At 31.2% G+C, this 25,219-nt stretch overlaps 1 protein-coding gene across 4 annotated transcripts in view; it reads right to left on the bottom strand.

Annotated features, from left to right (window-relative positions):
• Positions 1–5,286: 5,286 nt before the first annotated feature.
• LOC106478054 (diacylglycerol kinase theta-like) overlaps positions 5,287–25,219 on the bottom strand; it is an 82,032-nt gene continuing 62,099 nt past the window's right edge. The window contains exons 15-22 of one of the 4 annotated variants that reach the window (XR_002609817.1): positions 22,563–22,687; positions 21,943–22,200; positions 21,482–21,676; positions 20,955–21,110; positions 20,311–20,476; positions 17,211–17,309; positions 8,141–11,647; positions 5,287–8,038 (exon numbers count right to left, since the gene is read on the bottom strand). Coding sequence is in view for 2 of the 4 variants with exons in the window: in XM_013938564.2 (XP_013794018.1) it covers positions 11,519–11,647; positions 17,211–17,309; positions 20,311–20,476; positions 20,955–21,110; positions 21,482–21,676; positions 21,943–22,200; positions 22,563–22,687 (1,128 nt within the window). In the remaining 2 variants the exon portion in view is untranslated. Of the gene's footprint in view, positions 11,648–15,512; positions 16,055–17,210; positions 17,310–20,310; positions 20,477–20,954; positions 21,111–21,481; positions 21,677–21,942; positions 22,201–22,562; positions 22,688–25,219 lie in introns of those variants that run through there. The other 3 variants (XR_002609816.1, XM_013938564.2, XM_022381573.1) reach the window with 3 other exon arrangements.

Genomic DNA, 25,219 nt, shown 5'->3' with positions numbered 1-25,219 from the left:
AGAATGAGTTTCATGTAATAGTGTAAAGAGGCATCTGAAACATCGACCTTGGTTATACACAGTCTGGGTGAAAAGAACAACCAGAGAGAAAAAAGTCCTCCAAATGGAACGAGAGATGACAAGAAACAGGTTAAGAGGTGACAGGTCTATAGCTGGATGCCAATCCCAAATTTCTTGGAGACCACAAAAAGACAAGTGTAATAATCAGAAGTAGGAGTAAATACCTCTCAATGGCATTCTTGGCCAAGAAATCTGAAACCACATCCTTAAGACACTGAAGATAAAAAGAGATCAGTGGAAGGAGGAGAAAAAAAGTAGAGATATAGACTGTGAGTGAGAACCTGAAGAACCCATATATTGATGAAAATGAAAACCAAAAACTAGAGAAGAGAGACAGACAGGTCCCCAGAGAGCCATACCTGACAGGGTTGACACTGACAAGATGAGTGACGACATGACACAAGGAAGTAGAAGAAGGCTGGGAAGCTAGAATGGAAATACTAGACATGGATTCAGCGGGCTGAAGAATAGGAGCAGAATGGAGGTTGAGACAAATGAGAAACCACAGTAGAAAATGAAGACTGATGCCATGCTACCTCAAACCAGGTTTACAGTTAGTCAGAAACACCCCCAAAAACCTCTGGGCAAAGAAATGGAGCCTAATTAAGATTATGTAGATAAACATGATGGAGGCATACAAGAGCATCCTGTCCAAATGCCAGAGGAATCAAGTAAGGAGGGACGGAGTACAAAAATTACAGGCCAATGTGGTAAATAGAAGAGAATGAACCTCTCGATAAAAACTCTATAGATCATGATCAAGAGCATCAAACATAAGGTGAAGTGAAAAGAGGTAATGCAGGAGGGTGGTAATATAGAGACAAAGTTATGAAATTTGGGCACTAGAAAGGGAAGAAGTTGAGGGGTCCAAAGCAAGTAAAAGAGATTCCGTTGACTGGGAATCGAGGAATGGAAATGAAGAATGGCTGTAATCCAGGACAAAAGATTCAAGAAGACAAAGAGGGCGAGTCATGTTAGTACAAGTGCACAATTGTTCAAGAAATGATACTGCATGGACACTAATGTCAGGTGAAGGAGGGTAGTAATCTTGAGTATGGGTTTCATGTAGTAAAGTATGGATGGAATCAAAAGACACAGAGGAGAGAGAAAAACATACCTAAAAAATCATGTCAAGTAGCCCCCAATAACCACAGTTCCCATATTAGAAACATTGTCACTAACACGGGACTAAACATAAATTACCATCACTTGAAAATTTGTAATGACAGGAATTTTTTTGTGTCCTAATGAAAATTAAAGACAAAAACATGATGGTTATGTGAATCACAAACACTAAACCAGACAAACGTAAAAGAAATTCAACTCTGTAAGAAATCATCACAAATCTCAAGTAACTGATTAACAATTTTGAAAGATGTTAATTTTAAACAATGTTGAGGAGAAGAATGAAGTTATTTGAAGCACAAATGCTTAGGGTGAGCTACTGTGCAAGTAGGTTGTGTCATCGCCCTATTGGTAGAGGGCTATTGTTACACAGTGATATCATCATGAACTAGCACAATTCATGTAAAACACCTGTTTTTTTTTAGGTGGGAGTTAGTTCCAAGCTAGTGGCATGCAAGTCTTATAGTCAGATGCACAAGCTATTCTATATGCAGAGAAGTATAATCTTGGAATATATAGTTGCCATGATTATGAAATATTTCTTAGTAAGTGCTGGTATGGGAGTTGGTATCTTGCATAAACATCTTCTCCATTTTTATATGAAATCTGATAAAATCACATACAAACATTATGGTGATGACATTGTCTCTATAAACTGATAAGGGCATATAAGTTATACAATATATTATCAATCATACTGGTGAATAATGTGTTAATGATAAATATATCATTATGATCTTCATGCAGTAAGTGTATTTTATCTTCTTTTAATTTTGTTAAAGAAAGCCATTAGCCATGACAGAAGTTTCAAGTTTAAATAAAAATGGTTGACTAATAATCAAGTATGTTGAATTTAGGAACTGTTTAGAGTAATTTCATCATATAAATGTTGCTAAAACTGTAGAAGCACTGCTATTTGCACAGAATATTTATGAATTTACTGTAAAATGTCACAAGCTTTCCCTTGACTGTATCTAGTGGTATAAATGCCATGATTCGTACACTATAATTTGAAGTGATACATAACAATTATCCCTGACTTTGTTATTAAACTAAAAGTACTGAATTAATTAAAACTAATTCTAATTTAGATCTTTTCATTCTAGCATTTGTTTTTGGATTTTTTTTATCATGTTTCTCCCAGCTGTCTTACACATAATTCTGAATTGTATAGGTTTACATACAATTTGTATCAATTCTGCTAGTTTGAATTAAAAGTAAAATTAAAACTATTATTTAAGCTTTAGTGGTTTACAAAGTCTTTCTGACACCAGAGTTAAATGTGTAGAATTTGGTTTGGGAAAAAATTACATCACTAGTCACATCACATTACATATTTTAATTTATTTTTATATCTAACATTACACTGAAATACATCGAAAATGATGATAATAATAATGTAACAACAGAGCAGGAAATGTCTGAAGAACAACAACAAAATGTATTGTGTACAATACATGCAGCAGTAAATACAAGACTGGTTGGTTATTTCAGGTTATTCTCAAAAGCTACACCTTGTCTCTCAGATCTTGAACCTAGTCCTTACAGAGTTGTAGAATTATACATTTACAAGATGAAGACAGGTGTTCATAATGACAGAGCAGCTACAGCAGTACCAGTAACAATGAAAGCATACACTGTAGTATTGAAAGCTGTACTGTTTACACAGTGAGCTAAGAGCTGAGTGCAGATGGGTGAGAGAGAGATTTTCAAAAACATTCATGTTAGGCTACAGTTAGTAGAATATTATTTAACAAACATACAGAATTATTATAATTATTTATATGTATATATTTGTATCATTGTAATAACAATGCTAACATCTATAAGTAAATAAGAATTTTTATGGTAAATAATGTACACAAGATTTACAGATCTACAATGAACTAACATTACAATATTTGTGGGTCTTGAAGAATTGACTAGAAAAGGAAGTATTACATTAATAGAATAAATAACATTATATGAAAAGGTGTGTGTCTTACTCTTTAAAACAGAAATTCTACAGTCAATTACTCCATAAAAGGTTAGTTTTAATGAAGTTTTTTCTCATGAGCTTTCTTTGTAGGCCTATTTTATCTACACACCACAACACTCTGTATAAAAATTGATACAAAAGAAAAGTTATATTTAAACTGTTAAAGTAGCCTTAATTAAAATTATATATATATATATATATGTGTAAATTTTGAACATGATATTTGAACAGGTTTATATATTTTTGTCAAAGCACTTGCACATAAATGATTACACAGAAACAATAATCAAGATATTAATGAACAACATAACCTCATAAAACATATATTAATTTTATTCTTGATATCAGGTAAATACTTTCCATAGATAGCACAAAATCTAAAAAAAAAACAAAAGAAAACCTTTACCACCTCATTAAAGAGCACTTTTTGTAGCTTAAAGATTAGAAGAAAAAAAAAAAGAATTTAAAACCTTACTGAAAGCATTATTCAAACCTGTTAGAATGACTTCATAATTACATTCTATGTTTCAAAAGTTAAGTAATAAACATAAAGCCTGTCTTTTATCTAATAAAGAAAAAACTATGATTTAAAAAAAGTAATTATAGCCAATAAGGTTCACAAAACATATTAAAACAATAACACAAATCCACATTTATAAAAGAGATGTGTAAAGAAAAAATCATACAATTAAAGCTGATATTGTACATCATAGATGAGTTTATTAGTTCTCAATTAACAACACATTAACTTTCACCTCAAAGAGGTGTGTGAAACACTTGCACAAAATTATATATATACGCACACACACTCACGTACACCCATAGCTCTGATGTGCTGAAGCAAGTTCCTACTTTTGTAAAATATCTTTAAAAAAACAAAAACATTCTGTATACAACTCAAAGCAGCTACCTTGCTAAAAACTAAGTAGATTAATACTAGAATTCACCATGAAAATCATAAAACTTTGGAATGCTAATACCCTATAAAAACAGGTTTCACATTAAAATTTAATAGATTGGTGGAACTCTCTTTTTCAGTTCCTATGCATTTATCTCCCCCATCATTTTGTAATAAATGTATGTATATTTAGAACACAGGTGACATGATAAAAGAAGAAACAAATCTCTCTGGTTTCAAGTATACATGTTTTCAGAAATATTTTAATTATGAGGTACTATGGGAACATATTTCTCATTTTAGTTATAATGGATTAATCAATTATTTCTTCAGCATACGAATGGACATTAAATAATTTTCATTGCTCTGAAATATTGGCCCAAACATTGAACAAATAAAAAACACATTGGAGTGATTACTCATTCAGTACTAACCGTAACTGACAAAAATCAAAGTTTTAATGAGCAAATTTATGAAAGATGACTAATTTTACAGCTGTATATATATATATTATAAGAGCTGAATTCCAAAATAAAAATAATCTTAAATAAGAATGAAAATATAATATTTTCTTATATTCTTTGTGATTTAGTTAGCAGTGCCATAAACAAGTCCCAAGACAAACACACATGGTAAAATAACTTACAACCTCTAAAAATAATATTCTAGGTCTCCTTGGACCAATATTTAGCATTGTTTCTAATTAGAGTGAAATATTATCTGTACAAACAAATTTTACAACATTAGTTTCTAGTATATGGTAGCAAATTTGCATACAACTATTTTGATAAGATTATCAATTCCAGTGTACACACACACAAATATTGAGCTATTTAGCATCATACTACTACTACAACAACAACAAAAAAAAAAAAGACCAAATACTGTACTTATCAAAACTAGCGCCATCTGTTGGAAAATAAATATTTCTCTCAGAAACATAGTAACTTTCTAAATAGTATGCAATTCAAAGATCATAAACTTAACTGTGACAAAACTGAAGTAACATATAAGAATCATGCAGTCTTTATTAAAAACATTAAAAATAAAATATTTCTAATGTGACCTAAATAAACAGTATAAAACTGATATTATCTATTAAAGGCTTCAGACAATTTTTTTAAATCTTATTTAATATGTATTAGCACTTTACCTAAATATCTTAGACTTGAAATACTAGCCTATATTAAATGAATTTTATTATATATTTAATGTTTCATGTTACTTAGACACATTCTTAACACCTGCAATGTTGGCAACACTTTACGATTAATTTTAAAATGTTTTTTTCTGTATATGAGCAGTTAAACAATTTATAATACAAAGAATGCCAAAAATAATTTAGACACAGTTAGCTTAGTACAAGTTCTTACAAATATTTGATATCATAAATCATGCTTGCTATTTTCCACAACAACCTATATTTATTAATCAATAACAGTGAAGTCTTTCTTTGTCATATTTCATCAGAATAACCTGTTCTTACTACGTTTTAAGTAATTTTACAATCAGAATTTTATTATTTCATAATTAATAAAAACAACTTGAGTTACTAAGGTCAGATGGTTTTTACTTATACTGGTCCTACTAAATAAAAAATGCTATTTTGCAAAGCAACATTATAACTACATATATAATAGTTAATGTGTATGTGTACATTCTTAGACTTGTCCTACTAAATAAACAATGCTATTTCTTAAAGCAACAACATCACTAGATCTATTATGGTTAGTGTATGTATTTAGGTTGGTCCTGAAAAATAAAAAAATGCTATTTCTTAAAGCAACAACATAACACTATGGTTATTGTGTATACTTAGATTGGTCCTATTAAAATAAGGAATGCATGTATAATATAAAGCTATAAAATATTTAAACTGATTTTTAATTGAATTGTCTATGATCAAAAAATGTATATTTACACTACATTTGTACTTAATATTGCATGTTTTGTATTCATTTCTTTTCAGATATTCATGCAAAGCTAATCAAGCACTATCAGTGATAGACTAGAGAAAAGGCATTTAGCCAATAGCACCCACCACACTAACTTATCTGACTGAATAGTGTAATATGATCATCATCTTTAAAATAGATGCATGCTTTCAAATTGTGAAATATGATTTTGTATTGCAATAATAGGATGTGATTGATGAGCAGCAAACCCATAAATCCAGCATGCTAACCACTGGGCCACTCTCGACATTCTACTCAATAAACAACATTTTGTAAAGCAATAATATAGCTGGATCTATAGTAAATTATAGATTGGTTTTGCTAAATTTCTTGTTTTTGTAATGAAATAATGAACTGTACTGGCTGTAGGCACAAGATTTAATTCAGTGATGTAAATTATTTTATAACAAAAGAAGGTAACTAGATCTATTGTAGTCACATAGTGCATAATCAATCAAATTCAGCGATATATACGTAAAAGTTTTAACAAATATAATGACAAGTTGCTGTGATCTAGAACAGAGATATAACAAAAGTAATTAAGTTATTACAACGTAATAATAATCCTTCTGTAGTCTTGCAATGGAGTCTTACTTAACAAATAATTCTTTAACACGTACAGTGACATCAATGACTGTGTATCTGTCTTATCTAACAGTAGTATGGTAAAACAAATTCAATACCTAATGCAACATATGTTTTTTAAATGTTGTAAAGGCATTAAAATACTGATATCTTTCTTGAAGAAGATTGGTGCCATGTATACATGATCAACATCATCACTTTATTAGTAGTTTTTCTGATAATGAGTGATGTTTTCAAGTTCCTAATCATTTAGAATAGACAAAGGATTAAGAAGTAACCTCCACACACTTAACAGAAGTAATATATACATATACAACTGTAACAGGATATCTAATGTTCTCAACAAAAGTGCTACACATGATAAAAATAATGTGATACATTTGTTCTTGTTTCAGCTATTAGAGATACTATCAATGGATAAAAAATGTATCATACAGGTGTCTCAGTGGCATTTGGTCATTGTTACTTTAACTGCAAATTTGTAGAGAAAAGCTGTATATGAATGATCATGTGTACATAAATACTAACTATGCATTACACATCTGTACATAATAACTAACTATGCATTCTTTTCAATGGTTTCAGGGAGCATGCTGCAAGGTTAGTCAACTAAAACAGACTGTGATGTAGAGGAATTATGAAAAATAGCTCCACAACTTTAATATGTAACATAAATACAGGAATATAGAAAAAGTAGAATCTCTTAATACTGTTACTTTATTCACATCTCATTGTAGCTTTTGTAATACAATGGACTTTTTGAAACAGATTTTATGATATTCAGGAATTGAGTTTGGTGTTTTACAGTAAGGACATGATAATAATTTTTATTCTATAGAACACTTAAACAAGATTGTAGATAATTAATCTTTAAAAAGTGACAATAGGCCTAATGAAGTAACCAAGATCTTTAGTCCAGCTTGACAAAAATGACAAAATATAAAAAAACATATCTTTAAAACAATAATACTAAAATCAGGAGCCATGTTGGCTCACAAGTTCTCTCTCCCCTCTAATGTCACTAGTATTTCTCATAAATCTAGAATACAAGTAAGCAATCTCCTGAGCCAGCAAGAAATTACATTAGTGACAAAGCTATCTTTGAATAAATTCATGCAAGTTTCCCATTGACCAGCCTTAACCTTTGGACTGTTAAAAAAATAGTAGGAATGAATCAAAATTCCTTTAGCAATTCTCAAGCCGATATGCTGAACACTTAGAAACAAATTTCATTATAGGAGTATCTTAGAAGTAATGAAAACACATCTCTACAAAGGTATATATCTTGACCACATGTAATGAACTGATAGTAAACTTGTTTCCAAATAGAAGTATCTTTACCAGATGAAATGACTAGCCAGTAAACATGTCTCTACATAGGTATATATTAACCAAATGTACTGACTGTAAAGTAAACTTGTTTCCAAATAGAAGTATCTTTACCAGATGAAATGACTAACCAGCAAACATGTCTCTACATAGGTATGTATTAACCACATGTAATAAACAGATAGTAAACTTGTTTCCAAATAGAAGTACCTTTACCAGATGAAATGACTAGCCAGTAAACATGTCTCTACATAGGTATGTATTAACCAAATGTACTGACTGTAAAGTAAACTTGTTTCCAAATAGAAGTATCTTTACCAGATGAAATGACTAACCGGTAAACATGTCTCTACATAGGTATATATTAACCAAATGTACTGACTATAAAGTAAACTTGTTTCCAAATAGAAGTATCTTTACCAGATGAAATGACTAACCGGTAAACATGTCTCTACATAGGTATATATTAACCAAATGTACTGACTGTAAAGTAAACTTGTTTCCAAATAGAAGTATCTTTACCAGATGAAATGACTAGCCAGTAAACATGTCTCTACATAGGTATGTATTAACCAAATGTAATGACTAGATAGTAAACATTTCCAAATGGAAGAAACCTTACCAAATGTAATGACTAGCCAGTAAACATGTCTCTACATAGGTATATATTAACCGCATATAATAAACAGATAGTAAACTTGTTTCCAAATAGAAGTACCTTTACCAGATGAAATGACTAACCAGTAAACATGTCTCTACATAGGTATGTATTAACCAAATGTAATGACTAGATAAAAAACATTTCCAAATGGAAGTACCTTTACCAGATGTAATGACTAGCCAGTAAACATGTCTCTACATAGGTATATCTTAACCAAATGTAATGACTAGATAATAAACATTTTCAAATAGAAGAAACTTTACCAGATGTAATGACTAGCCAGTAAACATGTCTTTACATACATATATCTTAACCACCTGTAATGACTAGATAATAAACATTTCCAAATATAAGAAACTTCACCAGATGTAATGACTAGCCAGTAAACATGTCTTTACATACGTATATCTTAACCACCTATAATGACTAGATAATAAACATTTCCAAATATAAGAAACTTTACCAGATGTAATGACTAGCCAGTAAACATGTCTTTACATACGTATATCTTAACCACCTATAATGACTAGATAATAAACATTTCCAAATAGAAGAAACTTTACCAGATGTAATGACTAGCCAGTAAACATGTCTTTACATACATATATCTTAACCACCTGTAATGACTAGATAATAAACATTTCCAAATAGAAGAAACTTTACCAGATGTAATGACTAGCCAGTAAACATGTCTTTACATACGTATATCTTAACCACCTATAATGACTAGTTAGTACACATGTTTCCAAAGAGAAGTATTTTTTATCAGATTTAATGACTAGCCAGTAAACATGTCTAATAAAGGAATATCTTAAAGCGATGAATACAAGCCTACTAAGGGTTACTGAACAATTAAGATATTTTCCAATGGTCTCCTATTTTCCAACACTTGCTGCTTACCTATGTAATGGTCAGGGATCCAAAATAATGCATGAAACTGTAGGCAAGCATCTTAAAACATGTCCCATAATGCCAGAAATGAGCAATACTTTTCTCAGCTTTGTGCACATCTCTTTAGCCAAATATAATGACTAGTAAGAAACGTGTCCAATTAGGTACATAAAACAATATGTAATGAATAGCCAGTAAACACATCTTACAAAGGAATCTAATAAAGACTAACCAGTAGTGAAGTCTCCATATGGCAAGACTTTATTTAAAATTAATGATTAGTCAGTAAACACATTTATTTAGGAATATTTTAAATAGATGTAATGAACAAAACACTGAGAAACTAAACTTTACTTAAAAAAATCTTTCACACAGTAAATTCCCATACGTTAACAAACTAGATCACCAAGAGAAACTTGAAACAACTGAAAAAAACACAGTTAACCCTTTTTTTAAAGCTAAACTAGGATCTACACAATTATCTTTATACAGCTTAAAAAACAAATGAAAATGCTACAGGTCTTACTTTTGGAGTTATCCAGTTCTTGTTTCTACCAAAACAAAAGACCACTGTTCCTTCATCAGGAATTATATAATAATGTCTCCTAATCAATTTTCAAGTAAATTAAAACAATAAAACAAAATCAGGAATGTACATGTAAGAAGACCTTAATGACAGTAAATATATATATATATATCAGAAAACTCTCAAATAGGGTAGCCTTTCTTCTAGTGTAGTTTTAAACTGTAAATAATACAATGTCCCCCCCCCCCTTGAAGACCTAAAGAAGGTCTTCCTACAGTAGCTGTTCTTTCTGGGATATATAAAACACAGGTTAAGATCACAATTTTTCCTTTGAAAGGTAAAGGAATAAGGTCTACCAAGTTTGTTTTTTACAGAAGCTTCCTAAAAGAAAGATGATCAAAACTCTTTTAAAGAGGATGCGCTCAAGTAGAGATAATATCTAATTAGCTCTTTCATTTAAGAAAAGCTTCAAACAAAATGAAAGATTCAATTACAGTCTACTAATTAACCAATTCTTTTTTCATGGCTTCAAACAAGAAGAGACGAAACCTCTATTACAAATGACTCAAAGAAAAGGTCCTTAATCATGGTTTTCCACAAACAATGAAAATATAAAGTTCACATTTTTCTCTTTGAGAATATTTCACTTATGCAAGTGAATACGTATTTCCATATAAAAGAATGTAAGGACACCAATATCCCTTAAGGAAGAAGTAATATCCAGCTCTTCTGTCAGTGAAGTCTCACATAAAAAAACAAACTTGAGAGACTACACAGAACTGTAAAGGAAACTTTTATTTTAATCTGCTCTCTTCATGCTAGGAATCCATCTCAAAGATGATAATTATAAACATTTCCTTTCTCAATCTCTACTTTTGTGTACAAAAGCTTTCATTCAGAATAAATATCATATTTCTACTAGAACAAATTCAATGCAACATATATAAGAAATTTCAATTCCACTTGATTTTCACCTTCTATGGTCTATGGTTGCAACACAACTCATGTACATAAAAGTTTAGGGAGCTATTTTTTTCTTTCTGTTCAGGCAAACAATTGTGATAATCATTAAATACAATGATTTCTCCTATTCAACAAAAAATACACTTTTTTTTTACATCACAGTCAATATTGGATATTACAGCTATAAGTGAAATATATAAATATATATATATATATACAAAACAAAAACGAATTTAAAAATGACACATCTACAAAGAAGATGATAATGAAAGTAGGTTTTCATAAAATTAATAACAAGAAAAAAGAGAAAAGAATAAGAGAATCATGCTTTAAAAACAAAGTAAAAGATGCAGTGAAAGGTTCTGTGTAAGCTTGGATGATAAATTAATGCAGTAAGTAGTAGCAAGGGCTCTTAAAGATCAGAGCAACAAAAGAAAACATAAAGACAGGGAGCGAGGGTTAAAGTCTGGAACTAGAAGGAACCTGCATTTTGGCTCACGTGACATCACAGCAAACAGAGGAAAGGGCGAGTACTAGAAATTTGCAGCTAGAAGGGACCTGCAGTCTGGCTCACTAGGATGGAGGCAGATGCTCCTGGCTCTGTTCCTGACAGAAGCATGCTGGGCTCCGTGTTCCGCCTCTTGATTTTGCTCTTAGCCTTCTTGAGCATGGTAGCCTACAGGAACGGAGAGCAAGAAAACAGAGATGGGGAGAACAGTAGCACACAGACAGAGAGGACTGAAGCTATGGGGAGTTATACAGCAAGTAATCAAAACTCATAATCAAACAGTTAGTAAAGAAAGGGGGAAAAAAGCTACTTGAAACTGAGCACTATTAATAAAAAGTACATTTTGTATCATTTTAGAACTATAAAAAATGTGATATTAAAATGTAAGATACAGAATATTTTCATTTAGTAAGTACAATTGTATGTATATATATATATATAAATTTAGTTATAGCATATTGTACTCAAATGCCGTAAAAAAATTTGTAAGAGTTATCAATATTGTAGTTACCACATGAATTTGTGGGCACACCGCAATATAAACTTCCTGTAAACTTGTGACTTTAAATTATTAACAAAAACTATTTTAATTGAAGAGTAAATACACTGTTAAAAAATATAAATTGCATGAAAAATCAGTTTTAGATAAAACATTCATTGCCTTGAAAAAATTTGTTTAAAAATAATATAGTAAGTTTTGTCATTATGAACATATTGATTGGACCAAAAATTACTAATTGATACGGCTGGTTACGGTTCCTAAATTTTAGCTTCAAATATGAACTGAAAGTTTGAAAAAAAACATTTTAAAACTTTTTTTTTCACTAATAATTTTGTTGCAAAAAAGGGGAGAAAATAGTAAATACTGAAAATAAAATTGTCCAAAAAGCATGATACAGATGTGCATTTTTATTGGAGTACAAGAGTATATGCTAGTTTTTTGAACTATAAGTACAATAAAAAAATAAAACAGTAATTAAATTAATTTGTTGACTTTATACTCTGTCAAAGTTTTGCCAGTTTTGTATGAATTCTAATATACATCAAACAGTGCCTAACTGATACAAAAATAGCACAGCTGCACAATTTTTTTGCTAATATAAGCATTAGAAATGCTAGTAAATCTCAGAAACTGACACACCATTATATGTGATATAACTGCTTCAGTAGCAATGCTATACACGTTGAGACTGTTAAGCTCTTCAGTTAAAATAAAAACACAACCTACTTCTCAACAAAAAAATTAATTTATGCAAAATTTTCATCATTGCAGCTTCATGAGGGCCAAAAGAACTATGTCTATTCCTATAAATACAACTAAACTAATTAAACTGGCTTATAGGCAAAGTAGCAACTTTAATCCTATTTAACAACTTAATTTTAATACACATACCGTTCTGTACCACTGCCAGATGGATATGAATGACTTAAAGCAACTACTTCATCTATAAGCCTTCTTGAATAAATTTAGAAACTTTACAAAGTTCTTTCATTCCTGTTGAAGGCATACCAGTGAAACACTGATAAAAAAAGAAAACTTTTTATCTTAAGTTATGGGTCATATTTTTATTTCCCCAAAATGGCCAAAACTGTCCAGTCTGCACTACAAACTATAAGTTGTTAAGCTATTTTGTCAGTATCACAATCACTTGTTTATTTCAGTAAAGCTTTGACATGTTTTAAGGCAAAACAGAATCTTAGTTTTTGTTTTGTTTCTGTATTACAAGTGATAAACAGAAAAAAAAATTAGCATAACAATTATTATATTGGATAAGAGAAAATATATGTTTAAGTTAGCTGGCTGTAAATATCGTGATATGAACTGCTTCAATGTATCAGAACTAAACTATCTTAGCAGAAAATACATTTACTGCCCTCGATAAAAATTGAAAATTTAGTAAAAATATGTTTTGATAACATACGGTGTCAAAATATAGATAAAAGAAACATTCTGACAAGAGTAAGAAACACCATCTCTTGCTACCAGATGTGATCATATCACACGTTATAACTACTTTATACTGCTTTAATAAATGTACATACACTGTAAAAAATATTTCAGAAACATCAAGAAAAATTAACTTGCATGGGAACCACAGAGAACTTATTTTTCTTATCTTGTACAAATTCCAAATAATCGTATGTGGTAGTTATACTAAATATATATTCAATGTCTAATCATATTAAAGTAACACAAGATAATGGCTTATACACATACAGGCAATCACCTTCTCATCTGTTATTCTTTTGCTATTCTTTCTACAATTAAATTACTTTTAATGTTTTAATTTATTATCTTGGACTTCTCTCAGTATTCTTGACTGTAAACTACTTTTACATCCTCACACGCATAGTTTTATACCTCTTTATATCATTTTTTTTACATAAATAATAGATAAGTCTTGAAGCTTTCCTCAATTTTCCACCCTAAATTACAATTCGTTTCAAAATGGTTCTTTCAACTTAGTCAGGTTTACATGATGTATTTTCCTACAACCTGTTGTAGCAAGTGAAAAGCACTTGGGTTTAGTGCCTAAAGTCACTTACGTACCGACTGCCTTACATAATTTGTTGTTTTTTTTACCCTTCATTCTTTCTCAAATTTGTGGTGAAGTATTTTGCTGAAATGCCCTTATGAGCATCAATTATTCAGCAATTCAGGTTTAACACAGCATGTATACCAAGTCAGCCAAAAAGTACATAAAATGTTGATATCTGCATAATGTGACACTATGCTATTGCAACATAATTTATATTACCAATCGTTTCCTATATCATCAGAAAAATATATAACCTTTATGATCAACATCCCATCACAACTGCATTGCAAGCTTAATAAAAACTTTGTTTTATGTTAAACTTATTATCATAGCAACATATGCCCATAAGTACCGATTTTGAAAATATTTCTATATTTTTCTTAATGATATTTAATTAACTACAGTATTTTACATTAGTATCTGAAAAATATAACAATTTCTACTGTAATTTTTCAGTCAGACACATCTGCAAAGCAACAGACTCAAAACATAATGTTTGTGTAACCAAGTAGGACAAAAGAAGTGTGTACCTCCAGCAAGAGGATTCATAAATCCATACAGATGGTGCTAGTTTAAATGAACAGTACATACATTTATTCTATCACAAAACTTGAAAAAATTGTGTCTTTTATAGAAAGGGCTTTAAAAAACAACTAAACCTGAATATCTAGAACCATATGCTATACCAAATATTTTAAGATAAAATAATTGTTGGCCTAAGGGGTTTAACAGAAGCACAAGTATTTTGAAACTGAAATATGATGTGCTCAAAAGCAATTCATGAAAGGATACTTTTTCACAAAAATATAGAGATTGTGTTTACAGGTGAAATGGCACATAAATGTAGAATGTAAACATTTTATCATGCAAATTTGAATTCACAAGAAACCAATCAATAAAACGATCGTACACTAAAAATATATATTTAAGAAAATATCTTTAAAAACATAACAGTAAAAGTATAAAACATACACTGCAAAATACATATTTGAAATGTATCAAATTAAAATGAACATTTTAATAGATTATTCAACTTCTTTTTTTTATTTTTTCTAAACAGGAAAAAGAAACAAGATTTGGTTGGTAGGATTTAATTCAGTGTTTTTTATGATGTTACTGCTTTTATGTCAATATATAGTTTTCAAATACTGCATGTTACAAATATAATTCTATAATATGGTACTTTATTTACAATAAAATTAAAGCAATTTGACTAGTGAGTAATATTTACTCAGAAAATCGACTGTAGGCCTTCTGTTGTAAACACATAAGTAACCTAATTTATTTTACTGTTATCATTACTAATATTCATGTTTTACTCTTAGGAATGTACCTTTTCACACAGACTACTTAACACACTAAAAACTGGGATCATTTACATGGTCTCAAAAATTCTTCTAGAGAAAAAACAAGCAAAACTACTTGAGATTAAATAATTTTAAAAACAAACAACTAAAACACACAAGTTTTCTATTTCAATTCAAGCCTGACAATTAATATGTTTTTAAAACAATAGAAAAATATAGACAAAATAACAAAATATTAAATATTTGTAACACATCTAGAAAAATGTCCGGTTTTTGTTGAATGCATATTTAATACCATAAAAACAAGTTTTGTAGGTTGGTAAGATATATACCTAACAGTACAAATGTGAAGTTTTAAAATAAGAAATAACAATGAGACTCAAGAATTTAATCTTAATACCGACTAGAAAGTGAATACCCCAGGAAACTATAACATGACAATTGTACTTTATGAGGTCAGAAATCAAACCTCTACGGCACACTTGTTGAGACAGACCTCACAATCTGAACTATTTGCTGAGGTCTTTGACATTGAGAGAAATATGACCTGCATGAATGAAGCTTCTTTTGTTCACCTCAATGACTACAGAGCCCCAGGGATCACTACACCTAGCTAGGTTTCTTTCTAATTTAACAAATCAATCTTCACAAGACCGTTCTGCACTGGATGAGGCAAGAGCTGATTCTGTATTTCTGCGCTTCATTTTACTTTTCCTGAGCATGGTAGCCTATATAAAGAATTGTTGTTTGTTTCAATGTAACTTTATTAAAGAAACAGACAGAGACCAACTATTGCTGTAGGCTCAAACCTGACTTCTTAACTTATTCTTCACACAGCAGGCATGACCAGTTTTTATGTAATTTATACTTTCTTAAAACATGTATAGTAGGTAACTCATTTAGTTACTTCTATATGTCATTTTTACTTTTTAATTTCAAACATTCTTATATCAAAATGTACGCAGTTTCCTATTACTGTATGTTTTAAACATTGTAAGAATTTACATTTCATAAACATATTTCATTCTTACTAATGATATATCTTCGTAAAACTTTAAGATTTACTAACACAGTGGACAGTTTTTAAAACTATTATCTGTACTAATAAAATAATAACAATGTTAATTTTCTTTTCATTGTGTGTATGGATACAAATTCTGATCTAGAATTCATGAATATGGATAACCAGTGAGGTTTCAAATACTTCACATACACACTATAAAAAATTTCAAGTATTTTAAGAGCAGAAGTGAATGGCCCACAATTTAAGTATATTTATAACCATCCTTTACTAATATCAACTTTAACTCCACAAAATTCTTGATTGTTGTGAAACTACATGTATGATATTTTTTGAGAAGATAAATGTCACTGAAACCATCTGCTGTTGAAATGAAATTCCTTTATAACAGCAAACTAAACAAAAACACAAACAACCAAAAAAATCATGACTCTTAAGGCAATTAAACTAATAGTAAACTGATCATAATAATGTAATTACTGTAATTCATATATAAACATATTTATCAATTTCTCATGAAGTTTGATCCCATGCTTCATGTTGTATATCAATTAACATTTCAATACTTAAAGAATAAACTTGATACATTTTAATAATCCACCCCATATAATTTCTTTAACTAGTTTCTCTTATTGTTCTTAAAAATACTTAGTTTCAAAGTATGAAGCATTTTTAAACCAGGTGAAAAATAAAACAAACCTACCGTATATTTTGCACAGATATGTACCAGAATGACTGAATAATAGTTTTAATGTAATCTAAGTATACCTCATAAATATTACAAACATTTAATATGGCTAAAAGCATTCACTCCCAAAATGCCTCATAAAAGTTCCAGAAATATGTGCAGAGATTTTACTGACCTTGAGAGCGGAACGCAGAACCACAACTTCCCCAGTACTCTGAATCCAGGGTTCACCGTCTACTTGTACAGGCATTTCAGAGTTGAGACGAATTCGGAGCTAAAGAACCAGAATGTTCAATTAACTGTTTTCTTCTCTTAGTTCAATAAAATATAAAATTTTTAATAATAAAATAAATGGAAGAAAATACTTAAAAACTCCAAACACAACTATTCATAAGAAAAATTTAAAAGTAAAACATGCAATTTCAAACAATCTGTAGTCATTAAAATGAAGGTTCTTATTACATTATTATCTATAATAGACCACAAGGAGTTAAACTTTTTTTCAACATGTTCAACTATGTAAACAAAAATCACTTATACCCTTGTAATTTTTAAATGTCATTAAGAATTTGTAGGTTTAAATGCTTTTTTAATGATTTAAAACTTGAAAGATAGCATTTTCTGACACTGAAAATGTATTTCTAATAGATACCTCCACTGACAAAATAGCTTTTCTCAACTAGCGCTGCTCTCTGTTGGCACAAATTTTCAATGCACGTCACTACCCTTCCACCTCCCACTTCTGCATATCCAAATGCAAATGATCATGCAGTAGCTCTCCACCAATAAGAGTGCAACACCACTCCTATGGTAACTAGCTCCCTTTCATATCTGCACTCGTTAATCATTACGAGACTGGTCAGAAGACCTACACCATATATCACTAGAAGTAGGGAGACTGGTTTGGAATTGATTGGAGGTAAGTATCTATTGGAAATACATTTTCATTGTAGGAAAATGTTAACTTCTGATACAATATCTTATCTCTTCTCACAAAATAGCTAGAATCCCACAATGAACTGGTGGAGAGCTGATAAAAAAAAAGATCCCCCCTATAGGAAGTGCCCAAAGAGAGAACAGAAGGTGTGGAACCAAAAGAGAAAACATCACACCTCAGCAGGAGACTGCACCACATCTGATCTAGGTGTACTCTTCACTTATTTATGACTGTGTCATGAACATAAAAGGAAGAAAAACAGGAAGGAATCCCAGAATGTGCATCACCAACAAATGAGATTCCTGGATATCGAGTGGCTAGAGCACGACAGACCATAGTAGTAGTTTGAAACTCATCCAACACCAGACAGTATCTGATAGAGATGTCATCCCGGCAGGGCTTTCCACATTTCTACTGTCTGCTGGATGTAGATTTCTGGTGGATCTGGTGTTAGTTGTGTTGTAAATTCATGCAAGTGGAGACAGATTTTGGTACGGAATCTCGACATCCATACCAATTCCCATTTCAAAGTGAAGAAGTAGGTGATCCTCTACATACTGCGAATCTGATTTACCAGATCTGTTGGTTCCCGTTGGATCTGGAATTGGTTGCATCTGGATGCAGCACATGATTTCCTGCTTGTGTACAGCCAAATATCCTACTTCTACCACAGACTGAAAGTACCATACCCATTGCTGGCAGGTTTTGTACCTATCACACTTCCTACCATGGACCTGATGTACAATTTCAGATGCCACCAGGTTTTGGTTGTAGCACTATACTGTATTCCTGTCTATATATATCTGTACCCATTTTTTTTTTCCTACTGTGGCATTCCTCTTTCCATTCCCAGTGGGTTTGGTTTTGGTTGGAGATGGTCCTGTCATGATTAGTATCATGTGTAGATGGCATGAAATCCTTCCTACTGCAGATCTGATGTTCAATTCCAGATGCTGCTAGGTTTTAGTTGAAGCACTCCTCCATGTCATGAATATATATATGTATATTTTATTGCAGTTTGTCCCTCAAGCTGAGACGTTCCTCCTACCTACCATCATCTGGATGTACAATCCTGGTGGGTCCAGTGTTGGATGGAGATGTTTCAGCTAAGTAAGTCCTCACGCATGTGCTGGCCAGGATCCCTCCTCCAACCGTGGACTGGATGGCAAATGCCCACTGCCACAAGGTTTTGGTCTAGAGATGCACCCCAGGTTTGCGGACCCTTTGCCCTACTCTCAACTGAGTGGTATGATACATCACTCAGAAGGAGAGGCCTTCATGGCCCACCACCCCAGTGGCTAGGAACTAGTAAGTGGTAAGGACTCCCATACTCCACTGGAATTGTACATCAGGTCTGTGGTAGGAAAGGCTACAACGTAATTGACATCAAGCATGATTGCAGGATGGACAGTGCAGATTTAAAAAAAAAAAAGTATAGTCGGTCAGGCACCACTTGCCATAGAGTGGGATCCACAATACACTAGCAAAAGGCCACTGAAAAAGTTTGAAAAGTGTGAAATAAAAAAAGCAACCTTTCACAATACCAAAATGCAAAAATTTAAATAAATAGTAAAGAAAAACTTAGTCAGTAACATAATGGAAAACATCTACAAATCTGCAAGTAAATACCAACACGTCTGTACAGTATTACTGCCAATCAAGAAATGATTAATGAGTGCAGATGTGAAGTGAGTGCTAGTTATGATGGGAGTGGTGTGCTCCTACTGGTAGAGAGCTGCTGCATGTGGATATGCAGAAGCAGGAGGTAGAAGGCTAGTGGCATGCGTTGAACATTTGCACTGATAGATGGCAGTGCTAGTTGAGAAAAGTTATTTTGTGAGTGGAGGTAAATATCATATCGGAATTATGATTATTAATTTTATAATAAATGTCATGTATTCATAGGTTTGGCCCCCCAGTTGTAGAGCAGTAACTCTTAAGGACTTATAACACTAAAAATCTGGTTTCAAAACTCCTGGTGGGCACAACACAGATAGAACGCTGTGTGACTTTGTGTTTGATAACAAATAAATCATAAATTTAGTTACTTTCATCACTTTTTTTCTCTCAGTTAACGATATTCCAAATAACTACCCTATGTTTTTCTTAATTTTGTGGTCTGGTATCTTAGTGAGTAGCTTTTAGGCTGTTGTTATGATTAGGTATTGAAATATGTACATATTAAAATTATTTATAAACAAAAATATATATATGTATTCAGGAAAATTTATCCTTAATAACAAAAATAAATAGAATTGAGGAAATATCTATCAATTCTTTTTCATTTTCAACACCTCAAAAATCTTAATCAATAATCTATTGAACTATGAGAACTCACGTGTCCTCCCTGGGCAATCCTGATGCCATTCCGGAGTCCACTCTGGATCTGTCCCATGTGGACTACTCCTGTAACTCCAACCACTTCCAACATCCCATCATAGTGGTTAGGCTTCAAAAATTGGTCTTCTCTTTCAGGGCCCCAGGGATTAGCACCTGATCCCCAGCTAAAATGAAATCACATAACATCAGATGGATTAACTTACTTCACATTACTGACATTAAGAAGCAGTAGTGGTAAAGTACATTGGAACTAAAGCAAATAATATATATGAAAAGTACAAACTATAAATACTGGTAAGATAAACACAAACTAACAGTTATGTAACGATGTTCACATTTTTTGCATCAATTAAAAATCTATAAAGTAAAACTAAGCCAGAACTTGAATATATGAGCGTTTCCACCATGAGTAGTGCCAACAATTTATTACTGCTCTTGCAAAGATGCAAGTTTGGAAAATGTCATATAAAAACTTGGTGAAAGTGTACATCTTTTGCTAACAACATGTTCCCCTTACATTCATTAAAAACTTGTCTTTGAGCATGCAGTAACAGTTTGTAAAAACATCCCACAGTGAAATGAATAATAACATTTTCTTAATGCAACTGAATTTCATAACCTCCAAATCTATGAACTATTTACCTTAGAATATTAAGAATGATTATTCCTTCAACTGGAGGGAGATCCACAATTTTACCATCCACTTCAAGACGGACTTCTTTGTTAAAATCTCTCCATAATTTTCTACCCACCATTTTCCTAAGGCCCATTTTGAAATAAACTCCTTTATTATGAAGTCTGGAACAAATAAGTAAAAGGAATTAAAATTGAAATGGTTTTCAAATGCATATAATTGCTTTAGCAGGATGCTACCAATGGAACATTCATTTAGAAAGTATTCATAAAAATTGTTACAGCAGTTTGATGGATGTACGTAGAGTACAATAATGTTTATTTTTAGGTGCCATGTAAATAAAATCTTAAAAAATAAAAATTGTATTTGTATTAAAAATTGTATCTGAGTTGTACATTTAATTTTAATATTTTAAAGCTCTTTTATAATCTACAGAATATTTCAAGGACCTATTTCTTTTAATATAAGTGATGCAATATCAGATTTATCTTGCACAAATTAAGGTTTTTTCACGCATTGGTGAATAATTTCTTACCTACTGTTAAACTTGTTAGGGTTTTCTTCTCGAGCATTATGAAAATCAAGACAGAGATCAGCATCAATTCCAATTCCAAAGTAATTATTCATCACAAAGATGGCAGTATTGTCCTCAGATGTGGACCCAGAGCTATTAGTCACAATTCCAGGCTTATCATCTGTTTTTTCATCAGAATGAAACACTACAGTCCACCTATACACATAAAATATTTTTATTAACACCCAGGATTTATAACATTATATCTTAAATTCATCAGTTACATCTCTCCCAAATACCACTCTATGTACATTTATGTAAATATGCAATGAATTAAATAATTAGTCTTCAACGATCATATAAAGTCTAACGAGACATGAATCATTACAAGAACAGAATCCTTCAGCTTAATACTTTTGACATTTTAATTAAAATCACATAACAAGGTTTATGTACTACCTGATACTCAAATCCCTGCTTACCTATCTAATCTAATCTCTTCTGCATCAATAACATCCTTGAGCAGTGTAAGCGGTTCCTCTCCACCTGTGTAGCCTGGACCCCAACGAAGAACCCGAGCAAGGTCATTGCCTGTTCCAAGAGGCAGGATAGCACATGGAGGGGACGAGCACTCTGAGTCTTGACCAACATTATCCAGACACTGTAGTGTCCAGCCTACTGTACCATCTCCACCACAGACCAGAATCTTATAGTCTTTAACTCGTCTAAACACATACAGGCTGCAAAAACCATAAATATATTTACTTCTTGTTATGATCCATAATTTTGAAGTTAATCAACCTAACAAAACTAAATTTTAAATCCCACAAATATTTCTCTTACAAGTATTACTTTTCACCACAGATACAATGGCTTTTGTATATCAACATAGAATTCAAGTTACAGAATTTTATTTGTTTATCACCTTAAAAGAAACATGTTGTAGGACAGTCTTATTCTAGAATTTGACTTTCATTAAAGGACCTACTGTTTTATTACATTTCTTATATAGGTTATTACAACAGTTTCAAATTCCACCTTTAACTATAGCTGTAGTCTTGTACTATGTATGTAATAAGAACTAATTGAAAAGCTAATTTACCCAGGCAGAGGTCCTCCATTCTCAAGGTCGTAAACTTGGTAAGGATTTAACAATTTTCTGAACGATGATAAGAGCTCAAGTCCCTGACAGCCACCACTCTTTACGTTAACGAACACTAACAATGGCTGTAAATAAAAAACACCATTACCAACAGCTGATATACTGAAGTAAAAAACAAATTAGTTTAGTAATTGAAAATCACTTAATTTCACAGTAACGCAGCTTTGGAAACAAAACAATATCACAAATAACAGATACAACATTTTAACTGCACAGAACAGTGTTTATTAAAATCATTACTCTTCACATTGATAAAAGTTAAGAAGGCCTAAGCAAAAGATTATCACTAATAACAGATGCAACGTTTTAACTGCACAGAACAGTGTTTGTTAAAATCATTACTCTTCACATTAATAAAAGTTATGAAAGCCTAAACAAAAGAATATCACTAATAACAGATGCAACGTTTTAAATTCACAGAACAGAGTTTGTTAAAATCATTACTCTTCACATTAATAAAAATTAAGAAGGCCTAGACAAAAGAATATCACTAATAACAGACGCAACATTTTAACTGCACAGAACAGTGTTAATTAAAATCATTACTTTTCATATTAATAAAAGTTAAGAAGGCTTAAACAAAAGAATATAATTTTAAAAGATGTTATTCTGAATGTGAAGAAAACACCAACAATAGTCAAAAGACAAAATGCCACTGACAATAACTATTTAATTATCACTTTTCAAATTAGTAATGTCAATGTTCATATACACAGTTACCCACATTATCATACAACACCACTACTCAATCACTTAACTCACCTATTAAATTAACATTTTAAATTATTACACTTATTATTATTTTTCACATTCCTGTTAGTGTTACCGTAATCAAGTTTTATAGAACAAAAATGAGGGTGAAAAATTAGGCTATTATGAACAGGTCCAGTTGAACCTGATAAGCATAAATTCAACTAGATCTGAAATGAATTCTAACAGTTCATCACTTTTTTTTACCTTCAATTCTAGAAACACGGTACAGTGATAAACTGTCTGTGAGCACTTTTTTAATACTTAATTCTTGAAAAAAATAGAGCAGTAGTGAAATATATCTATCTTTAACTGTAAAACTTAAAAGTTCTAATTATCTTGAGATAAAGTTTTGAAACTGACATGCCTAGTAAGGCAAAACATTTAATTAACATTTTTTTTGTAGCTGTGCTTTTAAAGACCATTATTAGATTATAAAAATATTCTAATTAATAAAAAACTAATACATTTAATATGTGTGTGTGTATTTATTATAGCAAAACCACATCAGGCTGTCTGTTGTGTCCACTGAGGGGAATTAAACCCGTGATTTTAGTGTTGTAAATCTGTAGACTTACCATTGTCCCACTGGGGGGACATACATTTAATCTTATAGTGTATTTTTGTGTTGTAATCAGAGGCATGACGCATTATATATTATAAGCCTAGAAAACAGGATCTATTAAATAAATGAAGATTTTAACGCATGCAGAGTAAATTATTAAAAACAAGTCATGCCACAATTTTCACAACCAAATGCTCAGTCACCTCCAAGTATAATTAGCTATATAAACTATGTACTTAAAAGTGTTAATGAAAAAAATGAATAGTAGAGCCAACAGAGAACATATTTCTGATCCTAACAGACATGCAGAAAAATGATTTAATCGATACTCAAATATTTTATGTGTGCATAAAATATCCTCACTTGTTTAATTTGCTGGGAAATCATAAGAACAGATTATATGCTAAGTTAATTGAAATTATAACAACAGCCATTAAAGCAATAAATAACTGAAATATCAAAAAGCATCTGACATGAGACTGATATATGACACTGGTTGTTATAGAAAAGTACATGAAAATGAAACAACATATAGAATTAAAGAAATTCTATGGAATTAATATCTTAACATTAGTAATTTTTATAGGAGTATTACAAAACTAGTATCTTAACAAAAACAACAACTTCTAATTAGGACTTTTTTCTTGAAAATATATACTTTTTTGACATTAAGACTCCAAACACACATGGATCAAGGCTACTCTCTTCTAGCTCCAATCAGTCGACACTTTATGCTAAAATTGTGCAAGATTTCCAATAACCTATGTGAGATTACAATTATACTTTGTATCATGTGCTTGACAGTGTCAAAACCTCCTGCACACTAGCTTCTAACAGCAGACGGTTGTGATGTGATGATCTTTTCACAGTACTGTTCAGTTACAGACAGTTATTAATTGAAGTTGTAAAGCTTCTAAGTGCTGGAAATTCAAGTATACTACAATCTGAAACTTAACATTATACTGCTATTAAAACTTACAGTGATTGTTAAAATTAACAAATTTGACATAAAACAATTCAACTGGTCTCACTAGTGTATTTTGTGCCATAAAAGTAGGAGATGCAGTAAACTGTACACTTCTGAGAACAATAAATCCAAACAAGCTTTACATGCATACATCAGTAACTCACAAATGGCTTTGTCTCATAAGATATTTTCCACATTATACAAGAAAATATACTTTTTCCTCATTCATATCTATTTAATCATTAACACTTATTTCAAAAGAAAGATGCTTAGGTAATAATTAAAATATTTCTACAGATACAGATTATTTTATAA

The sequence above is a fragment of the Limulus polyphemus genome, unplaced genomic scaffold, assembly GCF_000517525.1.
Source record: "Limulus polyphemus unplaced genomic scaffold, Limulus_polyphemus-2.1.2 Scaffold176, whole genome shotgun sequence".
Classification (NCBI taxonomy): domain Eukaryota; kingdom Metazoa; phylum Arthropoda; class Merostomata; order Xiphosura; family Limulidae; genus Limulus; species Limulus polyphemus.
Note: the sequence above shows the minus strand (reverse complement) of the source record. Positions and strands in the feature narration are given on the sequence as shown.